This window comes from Sorex fumeus, unplaced genomic scaffold (assembly GCF_029834395.1).
Source record: "Sorex fumeus unplaced genomic scaffold, SorFum_2.1 ptg000037l, whole genome shotgun sequence".
Taxonomy (NCBI): domain Eukaryota; kingdom Metazoa; phylum Chordata; class Mammalia; order Eulipotyphla; family Soricidae; genus Sorex; species Sorex fumeus.
The window spans coordinates 58,544,612-58,570,453 of record NW_026606094.1 but is presented as its reverse complement, the minus strand read 5'-3'; the positions used below and the strand labels follow the sequence as shown (position 1 = coordinate 58,570,453).

Below are 25,842 nucleotides of genomic sequence, written 5' to 3'. Positions count from 1 at the left end.
TTATAAGCAAATTTCATGACCTCATTTTTCCTAAGAGCTGTGTAGTATTCCATTGTGTAGATGTAAAACAATTTCTTTATCCAGTTGTCTGTTCTCGGGCACTCAGGCTGTTTCCAGATTCTGGTTATTGTGAATAGTGCTGCAATGAACATAGGAGTGCAATGTGTTTTTGGGGCCCCACATATAATCCCAGAAGTGGTATTGCTGGGTCAAATCTAAGTCGATTTTCTAGTTTTAGTGAGGAATATCCATAATGTTTTCCAAAAAGACTGGACCAGTCGGCATTTCTAACAGCAATAAATGAGAATCTCTTTTTTCCCCATATTAGCACCAGCACTGGTTGTTCTTGTTCTTTTGGATGTGCGCCAGTATCTATGGCCTAAATGATTATTTTTAAGGCAAAAGGTTTTCTTTATTTGGGGGAATCTGTGACTACACCAGGCTGTGATTGGGGCTATTCATGACTCAGTGATCTCTCCCAGTGGACTCTGGGGAATCATGCAGTGCTGGGAACTGAACTTGGTCCCTGCGTAAATGCATGCACTCAGCTGCTGAGCCATCTCTCAAACCCAAGGCAAAATGTGTTACATTGAAGAATAGTAAGCAAATTTGACAACACCATAGCACTGTAACACTGTCCTCCCAGTGTTCATCAATTTGCTTGGGGGGCACCAGTAATGTCTTCATTGTGAGACTTGACATCACCATACCAAGAATAATTGTATAGATTTTGAAATCATTATTATATAGTTATTGATATGGTAAAATGTCAATAAGAATACTATTTAAGAGCAGAGCATTAAACTGATAAAGAGGGCTTAATTTTATCTTATTTTTTTAGCTTAAATTAAAAAAATTTTTTTTTCAGGAGAGTTCAGCAGATAAGGCACTTGCCTTTCATGCAGCTGACCTGGGTTCAATTCTTGGCACAACAAAGTCCCCAAGTCCTGGCAGAAGCGATCCCTGATTACAAATCCAGGAGCAAGCTGAGCACAGTAAGTGTGTACCTCCATCTAAAAAAAAACTAAGCGTACTTTTTCAAATATAAAAAATTTACAAGTGCTTATGTCTGGTAGAATATTATATAATGTTAAATTCCTTACAAAAGTTTCTTGGACCACAGAGAGAGTGCAATAGAGAAGGTGCTTGCTTTGCACACGGCCAACCCAGCATCCATATGGTTCCCTGAGTACTGCCAGATGTGGCAACCCCTTCCAAAAAATTTTTTCTTTATATTTTCTAAAATATACATGCCTCGATCTTTTGTTATAAAGATATTATATGCCACTGCTGAAGAATTCATTATGTAAAGAGTAAAGAGAAAATTGTCCTTCCCTTTTCCTTCAGCCTTGACTTACATGGTTGGTTTTAGTAATTTTCATACCTCAATGAATAGATTTTTATTTTTTTTGGGGGGGTCACACCTGGCGATGCACAGGGGTTACTCCTGGCTCTGCACTCACGAATTACTCCTGGCGGTGCTCAGGGGACCATATATGATGCTAGCATTGAACCCGGGTCAGCCGCATGCAAGGCAAACAAACACCCTACCCGCTGTGTTATCACTCCAGCCCCACTCAACGAATAGATTTTTATATCTCAGATTAACAGTAAAGTGTGTAATTTGTTTTAAATATCCATATGAACTGATTTTTTTTGCATCGTTGTTTTATGCGTAGTGTTTCAAAAATATATCACTAATTATTTTTCTCATATTTATAAAGATTTGGGAGGGATGCCTTTTATGTCAGGCTTTCCCCATGCCAGTTTTACAAAGGCATTTCATTTGGTCACACCTGGTAGTGCTCAGGGCTTACTCCTGGCTCTACACTCAAGGATCACTCCTGGGGTGCTTGGGGACCAGATAGGGTGCCAAGAATAAATGCAGATTGACCACTTCCAAGGCAAGTGCATAACTCACTGTACTATGTATACTTTCTTATAGTGTTTTAATAGCATTAGGTGAAGATTTTATCCCCAAACTATTGTGTTTGTGTACTATACTGCATATAGCATCCACAAGACAGTCCTTGATGGTCCTACCCTCTGCCCAGCAAACCTTCTGATCTTCCTTTTTCCCTGGAAGCCAATCTGTGCTCGGATGAGGATAACTTTGAACTGATTTCTATTTCATCCCAAAGATAAAAGTTATTAGTTAGAAACCAAAGAAATAGATGTTTTTTTACTGAATGAGAATAAAGGCAGTTATTTAAAATTCTGGTTGTCTGAAACAGGTATCGCATCCACGTGTTCTCTGCGTCGGGTTCAGAAAAGAAGTCAAAGCTCTGAGAATATGAGCCCAGATTTTTAAAAAGTCATTTATTTTAAAAAACTGGTTTGTCAAATCACATACACGAGCAGATACACAACTACCAAAGTGGCCCTGTAATAGACACCAGTGGGGCATTTACCACACAGTACCTGAAAAATACAGCTAAAAAAGAGGAGTCTGCTGAGTATAGAATTTCAGATCCCTAAGACTCCTGGTTGAATGGCTTTAAGTTAGCATATAGTGAACAAGAGGTAGAGTCCCAAGTATAATAGCTGATGCCTCAGGGCTCCATTGAAAAACAAAACAAAACAAAAATCCCCTTCCCCTCTGCACCAGGGAAGCCTATCCTATTCTTTATTTCTTTTGTGAAAACAGAAGCCAAGTTTTTCTTCTCAAATGGTTCAGCATTCCCAACCATAGAGTTGTGTGGTGAGCTAGGTATTGTGCTTCTTGCTTCAGCCATCTAATTTTCCTCACCTTCCGATTCTGATTCTATGAAAGAAAGAAAAATCAGTTTGTTTTAATTTTTTTAAGATGCCTGAAATGTGCTGAAGCTGGTTTGAACCTTCAGCAGCTCACACATGGATGTTAACATTAACAAAGATTTAAGCAAGGAGACCTTGAGTTTTTAATCCACACCCTACCCTCACCTACCCCTAGGACATGGTTTGTTTACTATTTACCAGATGAAATAGTCTTATGTCAGAATCTGATGGCAGAACAAATTTGGCTCTTTTTTGCTTTTAAACAAAACACTATTTTTTGGGAAAAAACTCATAAGTTTTTGCATTACCACAGAATACAAAGCATATTTTCTGGATTGTCTAAACTTTTTCATGTTTAGTCGGATTCACTCTCATCCATTATTTTCTTAGATTCTGTGGTCCCATATTAAATACTAGACCCTTAGTAAAGTTTTTTTTTTAAATCTACATAATGTTAAAATGTGTAATTATGTCAAAATATTTTTGCCCTTAACATCTGCTGATTATTTCTTCCTCTTTTGTCCTCCATCAGGGTAGATAACTTGAGAATTTTTGTTTTTCCATCATCTAGAAATTTTTACTGCCTTGATTTCAGAAAGGAAGACTAAGAAAGCAAGATGTAGCCAAGTGTTTCATACAAAAGCCACCTCAAGAACTTTTTTTCAGGAAGTTAGGAAAAATCTGTGAAAGAGGTAGATGTTATCTTGAACTATAATGAAAAAGTTGTTTATTAAATAGTATCAAGATACTTAAGTGGAATCATACCTTCTTCTGCATTTTGTAACCACTCAACGAACTTCTTCATCTGGTCAAGAAAAACACTTTTGCCTTTGGCAACATGTGCTTCTTTGTACCATTTCAGTATCGCTTCTTCACTCAGTACATCAGCTGCAATTTCAAATAAATATTTTTGTAATTACTATATATTTCAAATAAGTGTTATCTTCTAAAGTTTAAAAACAATCATTTCATCGTACCTGAACACTGCCATATTTTAGCAGTTAGCTTAATAAACATTTTAACATGACATACATCTCATCAGGAATGAAATAAAGCAAGCCTGTAAATCACTATAGGAACACGGCAATCTCTTATGGTCTACTTTGCTGGTAGGGAAATGGGCTATTTTATAATTTTTGCAAATGAATCAACAACTCCAATCTTTCAGAACACTCTGGCCTGTTAATTTTAAACACATCTTGAATAAGCTGCAACCTAAAATGACTGTTCTTTTAAGGAGATTTACTTTCCTAGGAAAAAAAGGGCAAATAAAAAATATAGATAGAATACAATAATATATTAATGATTCTTCATAAGGACAAACCTCTTGAGATCAGTACTCTGACTAAAATAATGTATTTTTTTAAAAAAATGTTGATTTCTAAGTGTTTCATCTATCATTAAATGTACTACAATTTGCAAAGGAAGAAGAAAGTCTATGTTTATTCATTTTAAGAATATTTTATGAACTTAGACACAAAAGTTATAATCAGGAATTTTGTTTATTTTGAGCCCTCCTGATGTTGCTCAGTTGTTCTTGGTAAGGAGTGACCCCTGGTGGTGTTCATGGGACCATATCTAGTGCCAGAGGGGACTAGAGCCCTGTGGACCAGAGCCACAGCCCGTCATACCACATGCAACTCCAAGTTAAGAATATGGAACTAGAAACCCAGCTCTCAAAGACGTATGGAGCAGGTGGATGGTAGCATGAGGAAGTGATTAGTTCATTTCCAAGACTGATTTGCAAAAACCTTTCAAGAACCATCAATAGATCAAATATAGGTCTTAAAGTTCCTTTTAGTATAAATTTATCCTTAAGATATCTTTAAAGATACTTGTGAGTAGACACTAGAATTGTTTAAGAAAAACTGTATAAGAACTGTACAATCTGTACAATAAACTCTACAAGAATTGTACAAGAAAAAAACCCTCCAACCCCACCAAAAAATAGGGAGAAGAAATGAACAGAAGCTTACTCAAAAAAGAAATATAAACGGCCAAAAGGTACGTTAAAAAGAAAAGCTCTACATTGCTAATCATCAAGGAGATGCAAATCAAAATAACAATGAGATATCATCTCACACCAGAGACTGGCACACATCAGACAGAAGAACAACCAGTGCTGGGGTGAATGTGGGGTGAAAGGGACTCTTTCATTGGTGGTGGGAATGCCAACTGGTCCAGCCTTTTTGGAAAACAATATGGGTATTCCTCAAAAAATTAGAAATTGAGCTTTGTATGAACCCCCTAAACCACTTCTGAGAATATATCCTGGGAGAGCAAAAAATAACAGTAGAAATGATAACTGCACCAGTATGTTCACTGCAGCACTGTTCACAATAGCCAAAATCTGGAAGCAACCCAAGTGCCCAAGAAAAGACAAATGGTTAAAGAAATTTTGGTACATCTACACAATGGAATACTATGCAGCCATTAGGAAAGATGAAGTCATGAAATTTGCTTATAAGTTGATGGTCATGGAGAGTATCATGCTAAGTGAAATGAGTCAGAAAGAGAGGGGCAGACACAGAATGGCTGCACTCATTTGTGGAATATAAAATAATATAATATGAGACTGACACCTAAGGACAAGGGCCAGGAATATTGCTCCATAGTTGGAAGCCTGCCTCATGAGCTGGGGGGAAAAGGAAACCGGAATAGAGAAGGGATCACTAAGTCAACGATGGAGGGATCGTTCGGGAGGGGAGATGTGTGCTGAAAGTAGATAAAGGACCAAACGTGATAGCCTCTCAGTATATATACTGCAAACCATAATGCCCCAAAACAGAGAAAGTAATGAGGAAATTGTCTGCCACAGAGGCAGGGGAAGGGGATACTGGGGACATTGGTGGTGGAAAATGTGCACTGGCGGAGGGGTGGGTGTTGGATCATTGTATGTTGTATGTTGAAACACAAACATGAAAGCTTTATAACTGTATCTCATGGTGATTCAATTAAAAAAAAAGAGAGAAAGAAAAAAAAAGATACTTATGAGTGCTGTTAGTAATTTCTAAACTCCCCTATCAGTAAGACAACTGTGCTCATGTTGACTACCATTTGTATATTTTTTGGCTAATAAATTATACAGGTACTAAAGAATCATTATTATTACTGTTCTGAAACAAAAAGTTCAAATATGACAAGCAGGACAAGAGAAATTCTATTTTTCTGAAGGAAATGTACACATAGTATTGTACAAGTTGGAATGATGATGTAGGCTGCAGTTCAGTAATAATGTTTGTCTGAGGCTATCTTTCTGCAAACTGAGAGCTATTTCTGTGTTTTATTGCCCCACAGAGGCAATAAGAGGTCTTGCAACCACTAAAATGTTTTTCAGTGGCTAAGTTTGTGAAATAGGTGAACTGCCCACTAGGAAAAAAAGGGCAAATGAAACATATAGATAGGACACAATAACACCAAAATGCAAGGGTAAGTTCTTAGAAGAGTCTAATTTAGTAATAAACAACCTTTACAAGACCAAATTTATAGAGGCAAGAAATAAATGAAAAAAGGGGAGAAACCATACAAATGGCAACTTCAATTAAGCAAGAACATCATAGTTAAGAAAAAACTCAACTTTTGCTTAGTGAAAAGTTAATTGTAAAAAGGAACTGCTTCAAGAATGAAAACGTAGGAGAGAGCCAGGAATGTGGCTTAGTAGTAGAGCACTTGCCTTGCAAATGTGAGGTGCTGGCTGTGTGTATGTGTGTATGCATGTATGTTGGGGGAGGAGGGGCGGGGGCCAAATTTTTTTCCCACAGGAAAAAAAGAGGAAAATGGTAAGAGGAATTAATGAAATTAAGTGATAATAAGGTGACTACTGGCATCTCTGGGAAATGCCTATGAGAAATACACAGTATCAGTTAAAGAAGAGAAATATAACAAGAAATTCTTCAGTTGTACCTAGATTTTCTTCACCATAAAGCAATTATTTCTCTCCCTAAAATATATTTTTCTTCCTCCTGGCAAGCAACCAGCCATTTTCCTTGCATTGCTGGTAGAATACCTGTGTCCCTTGCAAGGCTCTTGCCCCTTAAAATTACTTCAACTCTGACTCCGATGCCCTTCTGTTGATATCCTACTGCTTTTTTGTCACTCTCTCTCTCTCTCTCTCTAATATTTTTTACTGAATCACCATGAGATATGCAGTTCCAAAGATGTTCATGATTAGGTTTCAGTAATACACTTAGACTTCCTCTTGACTGGTAGAGTCAGGGTGTGTGTGTATATTTCTTATATACTAATACCCCCTCTCTCTTTTCTTGATTTTCGTCTGAAATCCAGGAAATCAGAGACTATTTTCTTCATTTCCAGTACCTATCATTCATTATGTATGTAGTCAATACATTTAAAATGCTCCCATTCATTCATTTGATGAGAAAAAGTAATTCTTGTACAAAACACTGGTTTTCATGTAAAAGTTATTTATCTATCATTGGCTCTTTAAATAATTTTTTTTTTCTTTCTGGGTCACACCCAGTGATGCACAGGGGTTACTCCTGGCTCATGCACTCAGGAATTACTTCTGGTGGTCCTGGGGGACCACATGCGATGCTGGGAATCGAACTGGGGTCGGCTGTGTGCAAGGCAAAAGCCCTACCTGCTGTGCTATCACTCCAGCCCCTCTTTAGATAATTTAACCTGAAGAATCATTGTAAAAAACAGATATTACAGATACAAATGGTTACTGAGTATTTTTATATTGTCCAACCCTCATGCAGAGAACACTGACATTACTTTTCAGGAAAGTAGAGAAATTATTTAAAGAATTAATGGGATATTTGAAAATATGTGCAAGACTTAACGATCATATTCATTTGTGGCATATAAAAGAAAATTAATGCAAGATTTGCTCTTTTTCCTGTCTCCAAAATACAAAAATAAATAAATAGATATAATAAGACAGCATATCTTCAGTAGGTGACCCATCACCAGTTTTTTCTTTAAATGATGGAAAACATTATTCATCTTCTTATTACATGTTTAAAAACCTGCTCTCAATTGAAAAATGGGCAGAGTGGTAGGGACTTGCTTTTCTCTCAGCCGACTAGAAATTGAAATCCCCAGCACCACACACAGTCCCTTAAGACTTGCAAGGGATAAGCCCAAATGACCGTAATTCCATTCCAGAAACAGCCCAAACACCACCAATCCCCAACCCCTTCCAAAAAAAAAAAAAAGAAAAAGAAAGAAGCTTCTTAAATGAATTCTTAACAGGAATCCACGGCTAGATAAAAGAATAAAGACACAGTGAACATTAAATGTGTATGTATGCATGGAATTAATGACGTACACAATCTGAAATATATTGCAGTGGTTCAAGGAATATGATCACTACCCTTAGGCCACTGATCCTAGCCAACAATCATGGCATTGCCTGAAAAATGCTTATAGGGCAAATTCCAGGCCTAAGCCAGACCTTCTGTATAGGAATCCCCAGGGTTCTATGTGTTAATAAGCTCTCCAGGTGATTCATAGGCAAGCCAGAACTTGTACAGGAGTGCTTTTACACACATGGCTCGCCAAATCTTTTTAGTCAGTCATATATAGTACGAAATAAGAGCATTTAAATCCTTTTGAAAAACAAGCTCTCAATGCACAGGTATTTGTTGAATAACAAAGTCAAAGATAAAGCTATTTTAAAAAGATTAAGGAGGTAAACAGTAATTTTCCTGAGAGTGATACAAAACAATAATTCCATAGGGATTCTAAATTCTCAGGAGGAACCTCATTCAGAAAAACAGACTACGTGTATAATTCTGTGGAAAATTATAAAGTCACCTAGAAAATCACATTTAGTTTTAACATCTCAATATCCCACAGGCCTGCTCAGACTTGCCTTACTAATTTATAATTATTTATAAAAATAAATGATTGCACTTAAGGAAAGAAAAATGCTGATAACCCAGTTCATTCCCTAGTGAAGAGTTAATACCTCGTGTGTTTTTTAAACTCAATGGGAACTACTTTTAGGTTATTTTATATCTTCAGGTCAATGCTCTTTAATATTTAGGGCTGAAGAATAAGAAACTCAAAGCAGCCTGTTTTGCTACCGGTAAGAAATATAAGCTGCTACATAATAGTGGGAAATGTTCTTTATTATTTTAAGACATGTGAAGGATTTTAATACTTTATATGCTACCTGGCAGCCATTACTCATTAAAAAATTATTTTATGGGGGCAGAGTCATAGTACAGAGGGTAGGGCATTTTTCTTATATGTGGCCAACATGTGTTCAATCCTTGGCACCACATATGGTCCTCCTGAGCCTCACTAGGAGTGATCCCTGATCAAGGCAGCTGGAATAAGCCCTGAACACTGCCTCGTATGGCCAAAAAGTTTTTTTTTTAAAAAGGGATTTTATTATTATTTTGTAGAATATAAAAATGAAGTGGAGTCTCATGCAGATATGGCTCAAAGAACTAGGTCTCAATTTGAAAAAAATATCGACAAGAAATGCAGTTTGAATTAGCAATTAATTTAGAAGAAAGGAAGGTATGCTTAGCTTAAGCTACCATTTTTATAAACAGTTTTCTTTTTGAAGCAGAAAATGTCAACCAACCACTTTGTAAAACCTTTCTACCAGGTTCTCCACTTGTATAAGTGGAGCTGTGTTGAGTATAGAATGGCCACTGGGTGGATCCTGATATTCTTTCTTGGTTGCTAGGAACCATAGGAGTTTTCTGCAGTTGGCCCTGAAGGCAATAATAGGTATCTTTTCGTAGACCCAAGTTTGTTTTCACTTTTCAGTTCCATGGATTGAATCCAGGTCCTCATGTTTAGGAGTTGCGTACTCTACCACTGAGCTGCTTCCCCAGCCAAGTGAGGCCTCATTTTACAACACTAGCTCACAACCACTTCCAACGAGGGTTTAAATTCAAATCTGGCCAGAGAAACAGACTAACTACTACATTTTATGTGAGATTTGGCAATCATTTGATTCCCCACTAATAGAAAAATTGTGCTCAATACCTCAGTGCTCTGAGGGGCGTTAAAACAAAAAACAAAACACTCCCCCAAATAAGTGTAAAAAGGATAAGATCTCTGGATGTAAAGTTTGAATTTTTTTTTCTTTTTGGGTCACACCTGGCAATGCACAGGGGTTACTCCTGGCTCTGTACTCAGGAATTAATCCTGGTGGTGCTCAAGGTACCATATGGTATGCTGGGAATTGAACCCGGGTCGGCCGCGTGACAGGCAAACGCCCTACCCACTTTGCTATTGCTCCAGCCCCCAGTAAAGTCTGAAATGTTTGTGAAATGCTATTAAATATTTAAAACTGGATGTAATTAATAATATTTAATTATCATTCAATATAAACAGTTTTGAGAACACATCTGGGGGTTGAAGAGTACAGCAGGTAGGGTGCTTGCCTTCCATGAGGCTGACCTGGGTTCAAATCAGGCATCCCATATGGTCCCCAAGCCTGCCAGGAGGGAACCCTGAGTGCAGAGTCAGGAGTAAGCCCTGAACAGTGCTGGCTGTAGCCCCAGAACAAAACAAAACACTAAAGGAAAAGGAAATATTTTGCTAGTATTACCTTGTATTTTAATTTTCTGATATCAGGCAATTTAAGAGTTATTTTAATTTTTAAAATATTTTCTATTATTATAAAATATAAACCGTACTTTATAATTTCTATTGTTCAAAGCATATCATATTAAGTTCTTCTTTTTCTTCTTTATAAAGCATATAAACCCAAAGAATAGTCAAGGACTACATTTTATGCCTGAAAATATAGAAATTGAGATCAGTAAAAAGCATAACAGCATGCATTCATTCAAGGCCATGCCAGTTGTTGTCATGGCAACCTAATGGATGAATAGACAGTAAATGTGAAAAATGAAACACTGAATGGGCCAACTAACTAAAATGTAAAGAAAGTAACTTTTAGTAATTTTAAGTCAGTTCTACAGCACCTGAAAATGTCTGTATGTACTATATAAAGCAACCTAGTAATCACTGTTATTAAAGCTAATTCTCACAATTCAAAAAACAGACCTAATTACTTTATATAATTACATTCTTTTCACTTACTTCCCACCAAGAATATAATAACCAATTCATCACGAGTCTTTTAGCAACTTCCAATAATGGAAATGGCTCAGGGTGCGTGCACTCTCTCTCCATAATATGGTGCTTCATTAAAACTTGCCAAGATTAGCATGAACGCCATGAACCTCTGCCTCCTCCCTGGCTTGTCGCTCAGAGCTTCAACATCAACAAAATACAGAAAAGAAGCTGTGGAACAATATGGATGAGTACCTTTATAGAAGAGAACCACGATCTTCTGAAAGGCTTTCATGAAATGGATGTTGTCATAACAGTATTCTTGAACTTTCTGGAGGAGGATCAGCTCCGACTGACCTTGGGAGCTGAAGACAGCCAGCAGGGGAGCATATTGCTAGAACAGAATTGGGAAGAAAAACTGTTAATTTGGCAGGTGGTACAGGGCCCAAAACCCCGGGACCCGAACAGTAATCTGTCAGAAGCATTCACTTTATGATTATCCCTTTATAACAGTTTTATGAGGGGGCGGGTGGGAGGTGAGCATAACTGGTGGTGCTCTGGGCTTACTTCTGGTCCTGTGCTGAGCGATCATTCCTGGCCGTGCTTGGAGGACTATAAATGGTATGGGGAACCAAACCAGGTCAGACACAAGCAAGGAAAGTGTCCTAGATTTTGTGTCCAATCACTAAATTTCTTTGCCCAATTTCTTATCAAATTTCTCCCACTAAAGGAAACCAGATATAAAGTTCAGACTACATAAAGCTAACTGCTGTGAGGTCTTGGAAGAACCCTGGCAGGCTCATTCCCCAGATCCCCCTCATCTTGATGATATGGTGCATACTGTTCCCTTCATTCCAAATATTCTTGGTTTGTAGTCCCAGGAATATAGTTATGATTTTCTTGAAAGGCAGTAATTACCCTCTCCTAGACCTAATCTGCAGACTACTTGCTGTTCTGCTCTATGACTCGCTCAGAGACATCTTTAACTTATTTTCTACCTTTCTTATAGTTGAATCTTTGACTTGTCATTCAAATATAAATTCAAAAGACATTCGCTAAGTCTTCCACTTGTTTGAATAAAGTTTTAGACTTTTTTAGTTTTGTTTTGGGGCCACACTGGGAGGTGCTCAGGAATTACTCCTGTCTCTGTGTGGGGGACGATATGGGATGCCGGGGATTGCATCTGGGTCAACTGTATGCCTGGCAAGCACCTTGCCTACTGTACTATCTCTCTAGTCCCAATACATATATATTCCCCCCTCCTGTTTTTGGTGTCTGTATCACAACTGGCTGTGCTCAGGGCTTACTCCTGGCTCTGTGCTCAGATCAAACCTGGGTTGGTCACATGTAAGGCATGTGTCTTATTTGTTGTACTATCTCTTTGATCCTGTTGTCTTAATATAGTTGTATAAGCAAAACCTATATATTCTTGTATACTATTTATTCAATCACTTATTTCTTCCTCTACTCAGATACTTTACAAATTTTAAAGTCCATCTGTAGATTATTTAAATGATATGCATATAAACTTAATGTGTTCTACTTTAATTTAAAAAACCTTCAGTTTTTTGTCATTTAGGAAAGGTAAATTATCACATTTCTCTTTATCCTTTAATCCTTAAAGTAAGATTATTCTGGGAATTTTTTGGTGATGTTATCAATAAGAATTTGCCTTAAATATTTGGCTCTTGTAGCTGAAACATTTAAGGCACTGACAATCCGAGAAAGAAAAAAACATTGGGAAATGTATTTGCCTGAGTCTTGGGGAAGTGTAGGTGGAAACCATCTGTCAGAATGTCATGTGCAGCTAAGATGCTTTCTTTCTCTTTTCTTTTGGTTCTTGGGCCGTACCCAGCAGTGCTCAGAGCTTATTCCTGGCTTGACACCGGGGATCACTCCTGGGAGGCTCGGGAGAAAACTATGGGGGCGGGGGGAGGGGGTCAGGAATTAAACCTGGGTCACGACTTGCAAGGCAAGCACTCTGCTAGCTGTCCTACTGAGCCGGCCCTGAGACCCTTTCTGAGTTTGACACTGTACCTTCAGGTGCTTCAGCGCCTGCTCTGCAACAAGTTCTTCCTTCTTGTTCCATTCAACAGCATTCATTATGCAGGTCCACAGAAGCCCAATCACTGCTGTTTCTGGAAGCTCATTCCTCTTCATTTCTTCTTTCACATACAGCACTACCTAAATTTCACAAAAACCAGGTTCAGAGAGTAACAGGAATATGAGGGTTCCCTTCTCAGTCTGTTTGGTCAGTAAAATGTCAGAGCAGATAAAAATATCCTCTGCTTTGCACTGGAGAGAGAGAGAGCACAGTGGGCTAGGGCTAGAGCACACATTTTGTACGCAGGAGGCTGGGGTTTTCTGCCCGGCACCATAGGGTCCCCTGAGTACTGCTGAGTGTGCAGATACCTTCTCCAAAAAATTTTAAAGTAATGTACTCTACTTTGTTTCTTCCTCTTTGGGGTAGAATCTCAGATTACAAAATGGAGGGAAAGCACAATGATTAGTTTTCAAAACAGAATCATCCTTTAAAAATTCATAGGCTAAGTCAGCCACAAACTGCTTAAAGAGAGAGAGAGAGAGAGAGAGAGAGAGAGAGAGAGAGAGAGAGAGAGAGAGAAGAACTATAGTTCTCAGGAGATAAGCTTTTTACATGTAGGAACCCTATGAGTCCAACAGAGCCAGGATTACCCTTGAGTCAGTCTTTTGGGGTTTGCAGAAGGCAATAGAAGTAAGAATTTTTCTTCATATCTTCATTTTTATACTTCTTGACAAGTAAAGGACTTTTAAAAAGTTTTTTTTTTGGGGGGTGGTGTTAAAGTGCCCCCAAGTCATGCTCAGAATCACTTAGGGGCCAACCCCAGTGATACTTTTCCCAGTTTCAAGTTCTCCAAGGTGCCTGTTGAACTCTTCTTCCTATTTTAATGGGGTTGCCTTTTGTTGTTGAGTTTTAGAATTATGTTTAAACTTGACAGTAGTAAATATATGTCTGCCTAGCTTTTTAATCTCAATGCGCTTGGGGAAGTTTTTTCCTTTCTTTCTTTCTTTTTTTTTTTTTTGTTTTTTTTTTGGGTCACACCCAGTGATGCCCAGGGGTTACTCCTGGCTCTGCACTCAGGAATTACTCCTGGCAGTGCTTGGGGGACCATATGGGATACTGGGAATTGAACCCAGGTTAGCTGCGTGCAAGGCAAGTGCCCTACCCGCTGTGCTATCACTCCAGCCCCAGTTTTTTTTCTTTTTAAAAGTAGAATCACAAATAGAAGATAACTAAAAACCATCACATATCTTAAGTTTACTACTATATGGACAGTATAACATTTTTCATTCTTTCCATTTTAGTGAAGCAATATTATCTTCTTTCCTGGGGACTTTATCTGGGCTGCACAGATATAAAAGCTAAATAGTCTTTAAAAACAGAAAGAACAGATAATTTACACTCCACAAGTTGGAAGAGATATAAAAAATACAACATCTCTGCACCTGGAAGCATGATGCTTGGGTTCGCTTATTTCTCACAGATATCACGCCCAGGTTCTTGTGTGGAAAAGACGTTTCTGAATCTATTGTTGACCTCAATGTCATGAGACTTGGCAATATTTATTACCCCAATGCCGTGTTCTGCTAAATGGCATTACTCTGGAATTCTCTAGTCTTAAAGTCTGTCTCCCAGAGCTCAAAGCATGCAAGGCAGAGAGGGCCAGGAACATGAGAGTAGGTGACAAGAAAAGGAGTCGTAACTGGGGGTGACCACGAGGAAGTTCTAATTCAAATTTGAAGAGAAAGTTTTCTCCAAGCAAAATTAAAAAAAAAAAATGTATCATAGTTTCAAACTGTGGTTTGTAAGTAAAGATTACACATAGCTATGGAAAAACAGTCATTTCATGATAGGGGCACATACTTATACAGAGTGGATCACAGAAAGACACTGGTTTTACTGGTCTTTCTTCAAGATAATGAATTCCAAATTATACACCTTTAGTCTTTCAGATTAAAAAATACAAACCAAGGCCAGCTGTGTCTCACACATAGCTTATCCAGTACTGATTTAAAACCATGAAACAAATGCTTAATTATGTCACAAACATAAAATGAAAAAAATCTTCATGCACTGAAAATAGATGGTACATTCGTAATCAGATAAAATTATTTTAAGTATCACAGCTACTTGGCTTAAAAAAAAAGTCACCGTGGAAGTAATTGTTGATTTCTGCAACACTCAAGAAGACTCTGAATCAATACCTTGAAGTGGAACTAATTTAATTTTTTCCCCCTCTTTTGGTTTTTGGACCATATCCAGTTTACTCCTGCCTCTGTACTCAAGAATCACTTCTGGAGGTACTTGAGATGATTCTGACATGTGGTGCTGGGGATGGAACTAGGTTCTGCCGCATGTAAGTTAAACACTCTACCTGCTGCTCTGTTGTCTGACCCTGAAATGGAACTAATTAAGTAATTGGTACACATAGCAATACATCTCTCTCTTTCTCCCCCTACATATAAAAACATACATAATAATTATGCATACATAAATATGTATATACATATATTAACAGGGACCACACCCGGCAGTGCTCAGGGGCCAGGTGGTACCAGTAATCTGTTGCTTTACCACTTGAACTCTCTCCCCAGCACGCCACCACATGAAGCAAAGGGAGATTTCCTAATAGGCGGCAAAGCACATGATGCATGTTCATATTCTTCCTTCCATTCCTGGCTTCACACGGATGCCTGCCAGGGCCTCTAACCTCCTTGATGGGGCATTCCTGAGAAAGGCGCTCCTGGAGCTCCTTCTGCAGTTCCTTCCTGGTGCCCAGGGACTGCTGCACTCGCAGGAAGTCGGAGAGTTCTTTCAGACCTGCATCGGTGAAGTATTTAGCAAAGTGATCCACACTCTGTCTGTTCACTGGAAAGAGTTCCTGAGAGAGACAGAAGGAGAGAGAGAGAGAGGGAGAGGAGAGACTGTTATAGAACAAGCTATTCAAACTTTAGCAAGCAAAGAACAAATTTTTCCTATGAAAATATCACTAAGAACATCTCATATTTGAGAGAACAAGAGCTGCTCCTCAAATGAATATATTTTAGGCATATTTACTGAGCAGCTGCTAAATACTTTCAAAATTACAACATTACCAAGAGAAAAGACACTAAGGAGCTTAAATAAATGAGCTTTGCTCATTTACTCTTCCTTTTAATCAAGTAAAGAACATGTAAATGTAGATCTAAATTTTAGAAATTAAATGCAAATAAAATAACGCTGAATGGTATTGACATGATTTTAAAGACACAAGAAAAACCGAAATTAGTCACACTTGTCCGTAACTATGAGTTAACAGACAAAAGGCATCTTTCAAAGTGCAGAAATAGTCTCAGATGATAGTGGGAAAACAAGACTGATTACTATTCTCTCAAGAACCTCTGTTCAGGTTATGAGAAAATGCTGCATTTATTCTTATTACTAGTTTGGGATCTAAGGAAATATTTATCATTTAACGACAGTGACTCTTACGATTATGGCAAGGCCTAAAACCAAAACCTACTCTACCAACGCTTGAGAATCATTGCATAATTCTGTTAGAAACTTTTAAAGAGAGGAGTACAACATAGCTGCTTTCATATTTTTACTGCATTTTCATTTTACCTTATACAGCTTGGCAGAAATTCAGTATCACTTAGTCACGCTCTAGTCCTGTGAGACTTCAACACTCAACTAAGATATTAAGGCAATTTTCAAAGTCCTCACAGTTTTCCAGACTGCTATACCCTAAAAATTAGATTCAAACTTTTATGTTGGTTATGTCTGCATATAGAGCAATGCTTATGTGATTCTCATTAGAATCTGAGGGGAAGGATCTGTAAGAGACACAGCCATACGTGCACAACGGGGGAGAGCCATCTGGCTCCTTGGTCTTGACTCAATTCTTAATAGTCTATTATCACCCATGTTGAGTCATGGAATTCAAATTGTCAGAACAGAGTTGGTGAGAGTAGCTATCAAACATTCATGCTAAAGCAAACATTTCACACTGGACAAAAAAAAAATAATTTTTCCCGGAAGGGATTATACCCAGTAAGTAGTGCTTGGGGGCACAGTGCTTAGAGGCCATTCCCAGAGGTTGCTGTGGGCCATGCGATGCCAGGGCTTGAACCCAAGGCTGGTGCCTGCATGCACAGCATGTGTTCCAATCTTCTGAGTCATCTCCTGGGCCCCAGATTAAAATTTTCTTACATTAGTGCTATCATTCAAGAGGTTTTCCAAATTTGGGGAAAAGGGACAAGTTAATTACTTTTGTTTTGTGGCACACCTCGAAATGCTCAGGAGTTACTCCTGGTCTTGTGCTCAGGGATTATTCCTGGTGGTGCTCAAAGGACCATATGGGATTCTGGAGATCAAACTCAAGTGGGCTGCATGCAAGACAAATGCCCTTCCTGCTGTACTATCTCTCCAGCTCCCTAATTAATTTTTATCTATAAATCAAGATGTAGAGTGAACTTTTCTAATAATTAGGCAAAGTAGAAATTCCTATAGACTTATTAACTTAAGAAAGTTAAGTACCCGGACTTCAATTATGCACTCCAAAATATCTGAAGACTGAACTATGTGATCCAAATGTCAATATTCACTCCACAGATATTCAACACTTAAGAAAAGGATAACTGCAAAGGTTGGAATAAAGTTATATTTAGAGCACCAATGGTTGATTTGGTTAATTTCAAAGATTAATTTCATAGCATCAAACAATACTCATGACTTATTGATAATTATACCCAAAGTCTTCTTGCAACCCTTGGTATATGCTTTGCATTTGTTAGAAAAACAGACTTGTATTTCACAAACAGAACTGTATACTCAATTTATTCCTAGATTTGGGCCCCTGATTCTGCTCTTATTCCTGAATTTATCTCTAATCAATTCAACTGCCAAAGTATGCTAAATAATCATATTATGGAAACTTAAAATCACATTATAGACTATTTTGTAGAGAACTTTCCCAAAGCTTTCCATCTTACTCGGGAGGAAGAATGGTGATGTTAGATGGTATGAGCACTACTGAGCTCTTTCCTATAAACATTATCTGTTTTTGAATTATAAGGTTTCCCTCCTGCTGAAATCTGAACCCCCTCTCTTTAGCCATTTTGATTTAATTTCCTTTTTTGCAGCACTTTCCCATTTTTAATACTAGATCTTTGAACTATTTCGTTTATTGTTTGCTTTCCTGCAATAGAATGTGGACTCCATAAAAATAAAGATGTGTGTGCTGGATTCCTTCCAGTATTCCCAAGTCTAGAAGTTTCTGGCCACTGTCTTCATCACTGTTCCCCTTTGACTGATTGGAGAAATGATGTTTTCTCTTCTGTAAGTTGCTATATGATTTTTCCTTTGTTCTGTATTATTAAGAGGAGTGGGTAAAAATACCTAAATTCTGATAGTAGGCTATTTTTTCCCTAAAACGTACTAGTGTAGTCACTGAGGCTGTACGTGGCAATGAAACCAACATTCCCGTTGTGACCATGAAATTTACCCTCTAGCTCCTTATCTTTTTGTTGAGTTGGAAATTTCTAGCAGTAACAACACTAGAGCACCGATCTGCCCTGTTCTTAGGCTGCTTACAGCATCTCTGGTAGAAGCTGCCACTTAAGTGTCTCATACCCAAAGTATAAGGAGACACAGAAATCTAGGAACAGCTCACTATGTTTTTAAAAAGGAAGTAAACATTTTGGAGTTCATGCCCAACTTAATCATACTAATCAATAGCTGAATAAGCAGCAATACTCCTACATTAAAATAAAAAAAAAAGAAGTAAAATTAAAAAAAATTATGAGGGGCTGGAGCTGTAGTATAGCGGGCAGGGCATTTGCCTTGCACGCCTCCGACCCAGGTTCAATTCCCAGCATCCCATATGGTCCCTGAGCATCTCTAGGAGTAATTCCTGAGTACAGAGTCAGGAATAACCTCTGTGTATCACTGGGTGTGACTCGAAAAGCCCCCCCCCAAATTTTTTTTTTCTTTTCTGAGATCTCATTGTGTTAGTCAAATTCTACCAACTGTTTTTAAGGAATCGTGCTCAAAGAAATAACTGAGCATCCTGCAGCAAGCTTTGTGTCTTTGCTCTGACCCCTTCACACTTTTTTTCTGTTACAGTAGTAGTAAGAGGAGCCGATTCTTGTGGCTGATTGTGAGTGGACTGAAATTTCTCTCCCCACTGTTATGTTTCTCAGTGACTTCATTTGGCCAATAGAACGTGAGTTTTTTTGTTTTTTGGGTTTTTTTTTTTTTTTTTTTTGCTTTTTGGGGGTCACACCCGGCAGTGTACAGTGGTTACTCCTGGCAGTGCTCAGGGAACCATATGGGATGTTGGGAATTGAACCCAGGTCAGCTGCATGCCAGGCAAATGCCCATCACGCTGTGCTATCACTCCAGCTCCAAAATGTGGGTTTTTAATACATTAGATGGATTCATCATTCTCCTTTGTTCCATGTGACCAGATAGAAGGCAATTCTCTCAGCCTGACTGACCCGGGTCCCAGAACAAAAAGACATGTTGATTTCAGTCAGGAGAACTTTGGCAAGATATAGCTAATCCAAAGACTCAGAGACAAGAAAAACATTCCCTTGTGAACTTCCGTCCTCCTTAGCAAACTATTCATTATGATTTTTTTCTTCTTTACACAGGAATCTACCCTGCATTCATGAAAAAACAGATTCTTTGAGGGCAAGGAACCTTGCCAGCCTTTTCTCTGCTGAAACTTTTAGGTCCTCACCCAGCACAGAGTAGACATTGTAAATATATGTTGAACAAAAGTTATTGTCAGTGGCAGAAATGGAATAGCATCTATAGATTTCTTATTTTCCCTCATCAAAATCTATAATCCTTGCTCCATAGCTGGAAGCCTGCCTCATGAGCAAAGGGGTGAAGGCAGCTGGAATAGAGAAGGGATCACTAAGAAAAAGATGGATGGAGGAATCGGTTGGGATAGGAGACGTGTGCAGAAAGTAGATAAAGGACCAAACATGATAACCTCTCAGGGTCTGTATTGCAAACCATAATGCCCAAAAGTAGAGAGAGATTATGGGAAATCATATCTGCCATGGAAGCAAAGGGAGGGTGGGAAAGGGGGGTTATACCGGGGATATTGTTGGCGGGGAATGTGCACTGGAGGGATGGATGTTTGAACATTGTGTGATTGTAACCCAAACATGAAAGCTTATAACTATCTCACGGTGATGAAATTAATAAAAAAAAATCTACAATCTTTAGATCTTCCTCATACATCTCAATAAAATATTGTTCTTACAGAGAGCTAAATACTTCTAAAGAAAAGTGATTTGAAAGCTCAGGGACTAGAGTTAATTATTTTCAGGTTTTCTGGAGGAAGACAATCAGTCTAGAATGACCCCACATACCAACAAGCTTGTACACAGAGCACACTGGAAGAGAAAAGCAGGTAAGGGTCAGATTTTTTTCACTTGCGGGAAATCTTTTTATGCTGCACAGTTGCCTGCATTTCGCATAGAAAAACTGGAGGGAGCAGATGAGCCTTTCAAAGACAAATTATTTTTCTTTGAAAAAATTTGATTGGAGAAATAAAAATATAATCAGTAATCATGATAATTAGGAGCTTCAAATGTGCTAATATATTTGCTTTCTTAAACTGCTGCTGAGATTAACACAATGTTGATACTAAAATTCCTTTGAAATCAGTGCAGCCCAGTTTCTACCTAAGACATCTCAAATGTCTAATAAGATGTGACTGAAGGGCCTTTATTTTATTCAACTTTAATACCATGACAACAAACTTCAAATACAAAAGTGGCTATATTCTCTATCATCCAAATTTGATCAATTCATTAATTTCAGTAGCAGATGAAAGTGGAACTAATTTCTATCTACAGTCATTCAAAAATAAATGATGGAACCATGCTGCTATTCAACACAGATCCAGGTATTTTTTTTTTACTTTATTTTATTTTTTGCTTTTTGGGTCACACCCAGAGATGCTCAGAGGTTACTCCTGCTCTGCACTCAGGAATTACTCCTGGAATGCTCGGGGAACCATAAGGGATGCTGGGAATAGAACCCAGTTCAGCCGCATGCAAGGCAAACGCCCTATCCGCTGTGCTATGGCTCCAGTCCCGTGTCCAGGTATTTTAACTGCTGTATTCCATTGTAGGAATTGCTGACATTAATCCAAAGATAGAGTTTTTTCCTTGTTAGAAAAATAGCTCGTTTATAGAGAAGTCCAGTAAAGAGAAGTATAAGAAAGAGAATCAATAAGTATGGAACAATTAGAAAAGGTAGCCCTCTCAATCTGTTTGAAAAATTTTACTCAACATACTTTACTAATCAATCCCCCAAATCTGGTGAACCACCTAGCTTTTAACAAAGCTAGGGGTGCACATTGGATATACATTAACTGAACGTGAAGAGAAGGTGAGAGACCTAGATAAATCTCAGGGTAACAGGATTGGGCAGAATTGTTTAGGAGGTGGTACACAAGTTTCCTCCCTTTACTTTTTCTCCTTTGACTATGTAAGAGCATTATTACATTGTGATTTATACGGAGGGTATAAGGAAGACAACCAAATGAGACAAATCGTAATCTCTTTTAGAGCAATAATGTCTATGACTGTAATGGTAATAAGGCCCTTCAAAAATATTAACACAAGGGGCCTAGTGATAGTACCGTGGGTAGAACATTTGCCTTGCATGTGGTCCCAGCCTGGATTAGAATTCCGGCATCCCATATGGTCACCTGACCATTGCCAGGAGTGATTCCTGAGTGCAGAGTTGGAAGTAATGCCTGAGCATTGCCAGGTGTGGTCCAAACCCTCCTCCCTACCTCCTGCCGCCAGCCCAAAGAGTCAACATAAAGGGTTGAGTGACAGTACAGTGCCTAAGTCCCAAGAAGGGGTTTGATCCATGGCACTACATGACCTCCCAAGCACTGACAGGTGAGTCCATGGAAGTCCTTGCTCAGAGTTGGGGTAGCCCTGGTGGTCTCTAGCGCCACATCCTCAGTTTGAGCACTGGCCCATTAGCCTGGTTGGCTGAATATCACCAAGAGTAGTCACTGGGTCCCCAGAACATTGTCTAGGGGTGCGGTGGGGGGAGTTAAATAAAATCAACATGAAATCTGGATTTATACAAAGTCCTCTCTACTGAATATATTTTCTGATGACGACTAGCAAGCCCCACCTCTTGTTTAGAGAGTACTTACCAGCAGTCTCTTGTCAAGGTTGGCTTTTCTCAAAGAAGAGGTAACCGAGTTGGCATCTTTTTCTGCCATCCATGCTTTAAAAAGCTTGACAGCAAATGAGGCTGCAATGCCTGTATTAAAAGAAAGTTTTATTCTTTTCATAGGCAAAACCATTTGCAAGGATGCACAAAGTAATATTTCCTATTAAGTTTTTTGAATGAATAAGTAATGATTTGGAAGAAAAGAAAAACGGCTACCTCTCTTAATAAACTTCAATCCTTTTTATTATTAAAAAGAGGGCATCTCATGAGAAAGTAATTTTTCCAAACTTAGACATTCTAATTCCAAACTGATATAACTGTAATAGTATTTAATTTTACCACAGTCAAAAACAGTACTTTCTAGTGTTTCTCTACTTCATGCTGGGGTTTACCAATAATTCATACTTAGCACAATGATCCAAAGGTATTACTACTACTTCATAGACATAAAATGAAATGTTAACCAATTTGCTACCAAATAATGCTAGTCAAGACTATTAATGACAAATATAAAGTTATAGCTGAACATTCATCATTTACAATTTTAATTCTTGTTAAAAGTATTTTAAAGCACACATGAGCTCAGCTAAAAAAAATTATAATTGCTATTTCAAGTTGAATTCTTTACTGGATATTTTAAAGACATCACGAAAATAACTTTTTTAATTGGGAAACCACTCAATTCTCTATCCAATCTACATTAGGATTACTTTCCAAATATAAACAGAAAATTAACAGATAGCTCTTCTGTGAACACTTCAAATTTCTAAATTAACATTATTTTTAAATAAGAGTTGAGGTAGAACTGAAATATTTAACTGACTTTTCTGAATTGAAAGCTTCACTGTAGTTGATGGTATGAATAGCCTCTTTCATTTTCTTCCCCTAAGAAATTTTCTATTTTGTGAAGGCTAGAAGATTTGTATTCAGTACATCTGGTATCATCTAGCTGAGCTCAGGGGACCATATGAGGTGGTGGGAATTGAACCTAGGTTGCCTGTGTGCAAGACAGGTGTCCTACCCACTGTACTACTTACTGCCCTGGCCCCTCAATTTATCATCTAGATACTAATTCTGCATGATTATCTTCATTTGAAAAAGGAGAGAAAGGGGAAGACATCCGTCTTGCACATAGCTGACCAGGTTTAATCCTTAGCACCCCATATACTTCCCTGAACATTGCCAGAAGCACCTCTGGGAGTGGCCCCAAACCCAAAACAACAAAAAGAAAAATCAGAAGAATCAAGTGGAAAAAAAATTAAGGCTATGACTGTAAGACGGTTTATAACCTGGAGAATTTTGCAATCAACTTCCTAACAGAGGGTTTAAATACTGATGAGTTCATAAACTCAATATAATATCCACATAAACTGATATGATTAATTAAAAGTAGAGGTTAGCATAATAATTTTTTTTCCCTTTTGGTTTTTGGACCACACCTGGCAGTGCTCAGGTCTTCCTCCTGGTTTTGCACTCAGGGATCACTATTCCTGAAGGTTCTCAAGGGACCAAATGCAGTGCCAGGGATGGAACCCATGTTAGCTGTGTACAAGGCAAGTGTCCTACCCACTGTCCTATATCTCTGCTCTACCCATTAATTTCTTTTCCTGAAGAGGGGGGGTGGAAAACCCTTCTTTGGGTTAGACTATAACTTCAATATTATCATTATCCTCCTTTGAGCGACTACATTTGTTTTATTCTATAAACCAACTAAGTATATGCATGCCTATCAACCTCTCATATGCCAAGATTCTTGATATAGCCATCTGGACTTCTAAAACTGATATAATGAATATCTTTTTTAAAAAAATGTGACTAAAAATCAACATGTAAACACAAGAACTTGACAGATTTTGAATAGCCCTAAGCTGGGAAAACTAAGGGGAAAAAAAGAGTTTTGGGATACTTTGGAATGAGACATTTTGTTTGCTACATTCAATGAAGACAGTCCTATGGACTGACGCTTTCTACATGAGGGCAGAAAGATTAAATGTCTCAAAAATCACCCCATTCCTACACAAGGAAGCACTGTCTCACCAAATCTATAAGGAGAAACTAGTCAGTTGAACAGAAATGGCTTGAACCAGGTTAATCTCAGGACATCTGGCCCAGGAAACGAGTCTTACATCAAACATATCAAACATATAACTTTTTTTCTCTCTCCAGGTAGGCATACATTTTTCTTTGAACTTTCTACAATAAACATGCATAACCTGCCTATTGTTTGAAGACACAGGCATTCTTTTGGTAGGAGGATGGGTGGGCAGCAGAGGTACTGAAATTTTCTAACTGTCTGAGGATTTGCTTTTATTTTCCACTGTGACTGGGAAGAAAGTGCTCAAGTCATTACCTTCCTTGACTAAGCTGTCGGTGAAGAGACTGGTGAGGATGGTGGCAGGAAGATTGCCATTGCCCAGCAGGATGCCCGATAGCATTGCCAACTTTGTCTGTTCAGTTTCAGAAAAGGCTTTAAGGAAGAGGAGAAGCTGTGGGTCAAACAAAAGAAACCATGTGTAGAAAGCAAAGGACTAACGAGGAAAACAAACAATAATGCAAACCCATTGTTAGTAAGACACAAGCAAATCACTGATATTTTCCACTGGAAATACATGAGTAGAAACAACTATAAATTGGATGGTATAACTTGATCAGGCATAGCATATCTTCCAGACTTATACACAGCTATAGAAAGCACTCTAGAAGAGGAAGAGATATACAGTGAACCGAGTGAATAGTTAACAAAAATGATTTGCATTTGCCTTTGTATACGACAAAGGATTAAATATTACATAATGAACATATTTTTTGGAAACAAATTATCTTTTTTTTTTTTTGCTTTTTGGGTCACACCTGGTGATGCTTAGGGGTCTATTCCTTGCTCTGACTCAAGCAATCATTCCTAGTGGTGCTCAGGTGACCATATGGGGTGCTGGAAATTGAACCCGGGTCGGCTGCATGCAAGTCAAACACTGCCCACTAAACTATCACTCCTGTGCCTTATCTTTCTCTTTGGGTGCTCTCCTTGCCCATACTCATTTTCTCTAGGCTTATTAGAGTTTAACAAACTGACCAATATGGGAAAAATCTGTTCTTACATACTGTTCTACTGTACGTAGAAAAGAATATCACTGATGTTAAAGTTTACTATTTGTATTCCCAGTATATAATACTTTTTAAGACAAAGGCTGTTGAGTAAAAAAGGGGCTTTCTAAACTCTTGTTGCTCTTTTTATTTTTCTGTCTACATGACCTCCTTCCCTTCTCTGTTGCAATGTTCAGGGGTGGTGGACACATCTGGCAGTGGTATTTGCACATTCTCTGTTGCACTTGGTAAGAGTTCCGAGGCAGCTCCCACACTTGTATGCCAGGTCACAGACCTCACTGAGATTCGCACGGCTTTGATTGCAGTGCTCACGCACATTCTCTCCCAATCACACTCTTAGTTGAAGTACAAAGCAATGGTTGTAGAGCTCATCAAGGTCATTGTGGTGCTCAGGCAAGTGTTTGTGGCCCTGTCACTTGGAAATCATTTTAATTGTGCAGTTCACTGCAGGTATCACCCTTTTTTTAGTGGTGCTTATGCATGTCAGGCTCTGTGTTTGCAAAAGGTGCTTTAAGACACTTAATTTTTTCCTTTCACTTTCTTGGTATACTTTATTAAATAATGTGACTCAAATTTGGCATTTCTTTCTTTTGGGGAAAGAGAACTCCTGAGCAATGCTTAGGGGGCCTCGGGGTTACACACAGTGATGCTTTGGGGTGTTCAGAGCCACACAGTGATGCTCAGAAGGCCAAGTGATGCTGAAGATGAAACCTGAGTCAAGCACCTGCAAG

At 38.4% G+C, this 25,842-nt stretch overlaps 1 protein-coding gene across 1 annotated transcript in view; it reads right to left on the bottom strand.

The window, feature by feature from the left end:
- Positions 1-2,294: 2,294 nt before the first annotated feature.
- The window catches only part of BZW2 (basic leucine zipper and W2 domains 2), a 67,085-nt gene continuing 43,537 nt past the window's right edge, over positions 2,295-25,842 (bottom strand). The window contains exons 6-12 of the mRNA XM_056118519.1: positions 24,360-24,495; positions 21,990-22,099; positions 15,519-15,689; positions 12,805-12,951; positions 11,023-11,161; positions 3,523-3,645; positions 2,295-2,764 (exon numbers count right to left, since the gene is read on the bottom strand). Coding sequence (XP_055974494.1) covers positions 2,736-2,764; positions 3,523-3,645; positions 11,023-11,161; positions 12,805-12,951; positions 15,519-15,689; positions 21,990-22,099; positions 24,360-24,495 — 855 coding nt within the window. The 3' untranslated portion in view covers positions 2,295-2,735. The remainder of the gene's footprint in view (positions 2,765-3,522; positions 3,646-11,022; positions 11,162-12,804; positions 12,952-15,518; positions 15,690-21,989; positions 22,100-24,359; positions 24,496-25,842) is intronic.